Raw genomic sequence first — 7,543 nt, forward strand, 5'->3', positions numbered from 1 at the left:
CACACACACACACACACACACACACAGTTTTCTTGGGAAAGCAACTTGCTAGTACATAGGCCTCACTGCCAGGCAGAATTGGTTTTCATGCCCCAAATGATAATTACCGAGATGGGTTACTGTGATGGATTTGATTGCCGATTCTTGGCAGGGACTTCGTAACAGTCCCTCTGGAGTGCGAGGGAGCTTTCAAGACTCCAACCTTCAGAACCCTTCTCAGAAATTCTAATTCTGAAGGTCTGGACATTAGGGTTCCCGAAAAGCTGCTCGAGGGGCCAGTGAGGTAGCTCAGCAGTCTAAAGTGCTTGCTTAGGCAAGCACAGGGACCATGGTTCCATCCCCAGCACCACATGTGGCGCCAGCCCTGCCCCCAGGGTGGGCTGAGCTGGGCACAGAAAGAAAAAGTTGCTCAAGTGAGACAGTAAGGAGCAGCCCCGAGTGACAGTCTCTCATTGGACCACGTGGGTAGCCTGGATCTGAGTCTATTTGCTATTGTAAGCTCTGTGATGTCCAGGAGTGCCTGTGTGTTTAAAATCAAGTTAAGATGCTTTAAAAATTCATTTCAGTTTTTTTCTCCCACAGATATTATGACTATATGTTCAGTTCCTACAAGATTCGTCGAGGCCTTGGTAAAGTTAAAGGGGGAACACAGTTACAGCAACTTCTTGTCACCATCACCCAGGAGTCAGAGTGTAACTCTTTCCCCAGTGTGTCTTCAGATGAGTCCTGTAAGTATTTGCTGTAAAAGTAATTTAGTCTGTCGCTGTAGAAAATTTGGAAGTATGATGAATGTAGAAGAAAACAAATCACTTACAATCTAGCACTTGGTAAACACTGTGCAGCACATAGTATTTAAATGCATTAATATGAACTTTGACATCAAAATGAGGATAATTTTGTATCTGTGGACTCTCATTTTTGCTATTGTAGTCTTGTACTTTGCTCTTTTGCATGACATAAATATTCATGAATTGCATTAAATATTCAAATATCCTATTGTGACATCATTTTTAATGGTACAATAATGTTCTGCCACTGTACAGGAGGACTTGCTTGGTTCATCTTTTTTATATTTGGACATTTGGGAAATTTCTTAACAACCTTTATCTTTAACATTTATTGTATGTGTGTGTGTGTGTGTGTGGCCAGCTCAGCCCACCAGGGGGAGCGGCTGGCTGGCATGTGGTACTGGAGGATTGAACCGCGGTCCCTGTGCTTTGCCAAGCTTGTTCCAAGTAGGTGCTTTAGACCACTGAGCCATCTCTCCAGCCCCCAACCTTTATCTTTAAAGACAAATCTGTGCTTATAACCGTGAGCTCTACTTATAATCTACTGGAATTGTACACCAAGGCAATACGGAACTGGGAATTGAGAAGAAGTGGCTATTTTATTCAATGGATTATTTAATCAACATTTAGCTGTTTGGGCTTTTTGTTGTTACCTAAAATAGCATGCTCTAGGACTTTTCCCAAAATACAGAAGTAGTAAAAACAGAGGGACACGTAGGAATGGGGTGGAACTGTACCGAGGAATCCAAGGGGCATTTGTATATGTATGAGGACCTGTGCCGTACAGTTAGCACAAGAGAGCAGAGTAGGGAGCTGGATGTAAAGACAGACAGCATGCCGTGTATTCAGAGAAAAGAGTGACCCCTTTGCTCAGCCTGCCTCCCAGGACGGTTAAATACAAGTCTTCGTTCACCTGATATAGATGAAAATTTTAAATAAATCCCTTTGAAAAACAGTTTTTTTAAAAAAAAATTCAGTTCTGTAGCTGTCTTAGGGGAGAAAGAGGATCATTTACAAACCTTAGGTGAGTTCGGTACCTACTTAGCTCTCAGTGGTGTAGACACGGGTTCTGCCATCTGCACTGAGATAGAAACGGCCATTAAATTGCTGCCTGTTCCCATGGGCAGCACAGGCGATGCATTGTAAGTTCTAGAAAATGGAACGCACCGAGACTGCATCCTGGCCAATGTTGCAGACCTCTGATCAGAGGGAGCTTCTCAGGACAAGTCGACAGTGACCATTTCCAGCTGAAGGATAAATTAGTCTGAAGTCTCGACACCGGTCGGTGGTGGTGGTGGTGATAAAAGTAACACACACAGGGTCAGGGAGATGGCTCAGTGGAATAAGCGCTTCCCTGGCAAGCGCACGGGCCTGAGTTCAATCCTCGGTTCCGCCAAAAAAAAAAAAAAAAAAAAGTAACACACACAAATTGAAATAAAATATTAGTGTCCAGAGGCCAGCAAGATGGCTTAGTGGACTAAAGCACCTGCTTAGGCAAGCTTAAGCAAGCTCAGGGACCATGGTTCAATCCCCAGCCCCACATGCTGCTACAGTCCTGCCCCTAGGGTGGACTGAGCTGGCCAGAGGCATAGTGGCACATGCCTGTAATCCCAGCGCTGGGGAGGCTTAAATCAGGTGGATCAGCATGAGTCTAAGCTGTGTAGTAAGACGCTGTAACAACCAATCACATAAAAAAAAAGATACTGGTGTCCAGAATATGAGGTGTAGGAGGAAGTGACAAGTGGTAGTGGATTATCTACAGGGAGCCTGGTGATGTAGCTCAGTGTAGCTCAAGGGCTGGCACCACGTTGCTTATCAATGCCCAAAGCCCTGAGATTGATCCCTGGCACAGCGTCAAAGAAAATTACAAATAAAAATGAAAATAGGTGTACCCTGAGAGGCAGAAGTGGATCCCTTGCTCCTATGGCTGTGTATGTTGAGGCCGTGACTTAGCTGTAATAAAAAGCATTCTAAACAATACTAAGTGTCCGTCAGTAGAGGAAGGAGCCAGACCACACCAAGAGTACTGCAAAACAATTAGGAGTAAAGAAATGAGCTCTAAACTACAAGCGGAGCTTGCCAAGATAAGCTGCTGAGCTGAGCAAGGCGTGTGTGGACGGTGCTTGCTTGGGCTGGATGCAGAGGCACGGCAAAGCAAGGCCACATCCCCTCCCCTCCCATGTGTGCATGGACATGTCCAGGAGAGGGAACGAATCCAGGGTCCTCTGCAAAACAGGAGCAGGGTGGGCGCCGCGGGATTGCAGCGTTTGAAATTATTTTTAGAAGTGAACATGTGAATGTGTTAAACCTTCCAAAGCAAAATTTGTACAAAAAGGGGACTAGGGAGATTAGCTTGGCAGTCTAAGCTCCTGCCTGACAAGTGCAAATGATATAGGAGAATGAAACGCCCGACCTGGAAGGTACTTGGGAGTTCGTGTTCTCTAAAACTGAAGAATGAATTTTAGGAATAAACGGAAGAGCAGAACTTTTATTGGGGAAAGAAAGCTTCTGTCTGAGAGAGGTACAGAAGGGAGGACCCAAGTGGTTCGCCCCCAGGAAGCGGTCTCCTCCAGGCACTTTTATAGAGTAAAACCATGTGGTGAGGCGGGTGTAAGGTGTGGAGAACATGGGAACTCTAGGTGGGCGTGAGGCGAGACAAAACTATGGTCAACCAATGAGATTGCGAGCACCATTGCTCAGGTAAAGTAGGTTAAAACCAGTACCAAATGAGGAAGCGAGTCTCGTAGCAAGCAGGCCTGAATACAGGACAGGATCCGTTCCTGTTGGGGGTTGGGCTAGTGACTCATTTGGGCTTTTTCACAGTGATTGATCCTTACCTAGAATATCAATCCCAGATGCCCATCCCTAGGGAAGTTTGTGGCTGCTTTTGTTTACTCCTTTGTCTTGAGGTCTGGCCCACAGCGGGGAGTGTCTGTCTCTTCCAAAGTTGCAAAGTCACCTTGTCTTCCATCTTGTCTCCTCGAGGGACTGGCCCTGCCTGACTGCTTATATTTCTATCTAATTTAGCTGCCTACACCACAAGGACCTGGGTTTGATCCCTAGTACCTCATGTGGTGCTGGCCACTGAAACCGGACATGGTGGCACATGCTTATAGTCCCAGCACTAGGGGGGCTGAGACAGGCGGATCACCATGAGTCTGAGCTATGTAGCAAGACCCTGTACCAAATACATAAATAAAAAGATTTTTTTCTAAAGTACCGAAAGAGATCAGAGATTTTTCACTGAAAAAAAAAAGTGAAACATGCTTCTCCTACCCCACCACCAGAGAGGTGGTCAGTGTTAACACTAATAATTTGGTTTTGAACTAAAAGCTGAGGTTCCATCATTGTCTGTTGTTCCGTTCCCCTGGGAAGCCACTCCTCCTCACTTCTATGTTTGCTGTTTGCCAGCCTCTACTATTGGAAAATAGTTGGCATCAAGTGCATCCGGCCAGTTTGTGCTTTTTGGTGGATATCAGTGCTATTTCCAGAGCCCTCCAGGTTATAACGTGGCAAAAAGTGTTGTTTTTTTTTGTTGTTGTTGTTGTTTGTTTGTTTTAAGTGACTGGCAGAGCTGGTAATGTGGCTCAGTGGCAGAGTGCTTGTCGGAGATTCAGGGGCTCAGTCCCTAGGACTGCCTTCTTCTACCCAGCTTTTGGGAGAGCGGGGGGCTTGGCATAGCAGCGGTGCCCATGCCAGCATGTGCAGGGCCCCAGATTCCATCCCTGGCATCGGGTGCGGGAGAACAGAGGAGAAAGGGAAAGGAAGGAAGCAGCAGCTGATGGGGTGGTGGGGCCAGGCGGGCAACAAGACGTCATCGGTGGAGAGGGACAGGAGTAGACCGTGCTCTGAGCAGCAGCGTCCAGTGCTGTAATTCCTAGCCCGGCATTCGGCTGCTGTCAGGAGGCTGTCCGCGGAGAGTCACAGGACTGCCACAGTGCTCTCCTTCCCTGGGGCCACTGGGGAGGGACAGGAGTGCGTGCAGAGTGGCCGAGGTGACCCTGTCCAGAGGCCACCATGTGAGATCGTTAACCTGCACCTGCAGGGTCTTTGCCGTGGCAAGGCTGTGCCCGCTAAGCCGTTCAGTCTCCTCTGCTTTCCTCGGTCTAGTGACATGACTCCAGGCCTTTTAAAAAGACTAAGTCTGCTGTTACTAAAGTGTCTCGTCCTTCGTGAGTTCAGAGAAAAATGAACCCCTCTCAGTCCAGAAGCAGCCGACAGGAGCCCTGTTCTTCGTGAACGTGAGCTTTGTAGTAAGTGGGACAAAGCCAAATTAAAGAGAGCTGCATCTTCCTTTTTCTTTGTTTCCTTTTTCTTTTTATTTTTTTGAGACAGGAACTCACTATGTAGTTTAGGCTGGTCTTGAACTATGGAGCCCAGTCTGACCTCAAACTCAGTGGTCTTCCTGCCTCAACCTCCTGAGTGCTAGGCCTACAGTTGTGTGCTATGACATGTAGCCTGGACAGCAAGTCTTTTAAAGGAACAGGGTCTTGCTCCACAGCTTGGACTCGTAGTGATCCTCCTGTTTCAGCCTCCCCAGTGCTGGGAATACAGGTGTGCACCACCACTCCCAGTTTCAGTGGCCAGCAGCACAGTGTGCCCAGGGTTCCGGGACTGGCAAGGCATGTGGTACTGGGGATCGAACCCCAGTCCTTGCGCTTGCCAGGCAGGTACTTAGAGTGCTAAGCTATCTCCCCAGCCGCTTTGGGCTGCCAAGTGTTAAAGCAGATTTGGAAAAATCTTGAGGGAAGGTGGGTACCAAGCATGTGGCAGAAAGTGAAGGAAAGGGAGTAAAGGTGGCCGACCCTCTGGCCTTAAGGGAGGAGATTCTGAGTGACCTAGGTATTGTGGGTGTTGAGGATGTTTGCATTTTTTGTGTGTGTGCATGGTACTGGGGGGTCAAACTCAGGACCTTGCACTTGCCGGACAGGCATTTATGACACTGAGCTATCTTTCTGGTCCCAATGTTTGTGTTTCTGACCTAAAACCTTGGCTTAGGGAACAAACTCTGTGGCAAAGCAAGGGGAAGTCACCCTGAGGGGGAAACGAGAAGTCATAGAGGCAGCCCCCAAGCAGCTCAAATGCCCAGAGGGTGGCACTGTGCCTCACAGAAATGAGCTCAGGATCAGGTCAGTGGGAGTGTGTATGGCAAGGGAGGAGGGCAGGGTTTAGGAACCTGAGGGAGATAGAGGCGGAGATATGCAGGAGGCCTTTCAGGAGCAAGTCTGGGGTCAAGGAAAGGAGGGTCCAGCCGTGGTGAGGTGAGGAACATCTGTAATCCAGCACTCAGCAGGCTGAGGCAAGAGGATCCCTGCAAGTTTGAGGCCAGCCTTAGCTGCATAATGAGACCCTGTGTCAAAAATAAGCAAATTTTAAGTAGCTCAGAGACACCGATGAGGTGTTCAGGACATCATGGGTTGTGTGCACTGCCCAGATTAACAGAGGTGCTTTCCCCATGCAGATACCTTAACTGTGCTAGAGCCAGTGGCTTCCCTCAAGGCCAACAAAGTCTGGGGAGCGCTGCGAGGTAAGTTCCACGCAGCCTTGCTGCTTCTAATAAAAGAACGCTTTCCGCTGGGGTTTTGGGAAGTGAAGGATAGCAGAACTTGGCTACCTGGGTCCCACATTCTGTATCATTTTTATTTTTTAAAATTTGCTTTAAAAAAAAAAATGCTTTCCTGAGCTATTCCAAAATGAAGCTACCTGAAGCACAAGAGACATTTCATGTGGCCCTTCAAAAACTGTTCACAGGCCGTCACATCTGATAAGGGCTAAGATTCCCAGTGCCCTTCGGGCCAGTCACTCGCTGACAAGTGCTCAGTGGCATCTACCTGTTCTGATGAGAGGGTTTTTGTGTCAGTCTACTTGAGAGGCCCTTGGGAACAAGCATCTCTCATGCCCAGGTTTAAATTCCTGCAGGTTGAGAGACATAACTAACAGGGACTGTGAGGAAAAGTTAAGTGTGTTCTAGATTTGGTTAAGGGCAGTGGGCAGGAAAAAAACTTGAAAGCCTTTCTGGGGAATGTCAGGATCCGAGCTTCATTTATTTCTGCTGCTGGAAAGCTGCATGATAGGACGTTGTACTGACTTCTAAACAGAAGTTATTTTATAAGGGAATTTTTCTATATGAACTAACTAGCCGAAGTCATAGTAATTAAAAATATAAAAGTTTGTATTGGACTCAAGTTGTCTAGAGATTACAGCTAGGTGTGGTGGCACACACCTGTAATCCCAGCACTTGGAAAACTGAGGGAGGAGGATTACTGTGAGTTCAAGGCTGGCCTGGATTACACAGTGAGACCCTGTCTCAAACAGAAAAATAAACAATAATGAAAAAGAATTATCAAGTACTCTAGTATATCAGTGAGTGAAAAAGGTTCAATGAATAATCTTTGCAGCTGTACTAGTTTATCAATTTATAGTATTGTGATAGTTTTCAAACCTTTTTTCCCTGCTAAATTTTTACCTTGTAAATGACTGATATTTGATCCTAAAATTTCTTTTATAATGCTATAAATATTTTAAAGGATTGATACTTGATTAAATCACTTACGTTTAACATACAGAATGTAGGGGATGGGTACACTGAGGTAAGACACATTAGTTAGATGAACAGAATAAAGTGATTTGTTTTTAATTTAGTGTTGGCTTTAGAAAATATGTTACAGGGGCCAGGGAGATGGCTCAATGGAATAAGCGCTTCCCTGACAAGTGCAAGGTCCTGAGTTCAATCCCCGGTTCTGGAAAAAAAAAAA

General features: G+C 46.5%; 1 protein-coding gene across 1 annotated transcript in view; it reads left to right on the plus strand.

Annotated features, from left to right (window-relative positions):
- Positions 1-7,543, plus strand: part of Hexb (hexosaminidase subunit beta) — a gene marked incomplete at its 5' end in the record, with an annotated part of 27,517 nt that overhangs the window by 3,092 nt on the left and 16,882 nt on the right. The window contains 2 exons of the mRNA XM_012517423.1: positions 583-728; positions 6,250-6,315. Coding sequence (XP_012372877.1) covers positions 583-728; positions 6,250-6,315 — 212 coding nt within the window. The remainder of the gene's footprint in view (positions 1-582; positions 729-6,249; positions 6,316-7,543) is intronic.

The sequence above is a fragment of the Octodon degus genome, unplaced genomic scaffold (assembly GCF_000260255.1).
Source record: "Octodon degus isolate 3935 unplaced genomic scaffold, OctDeg1.0 scaffold00177, whole genome shotgun sequence".
Lineage (NCBI taxonomy): Eukaryota > Metazoa > Chordata > Mammalia > Rodentia > Octodontidae > Octodon > Octodon degus.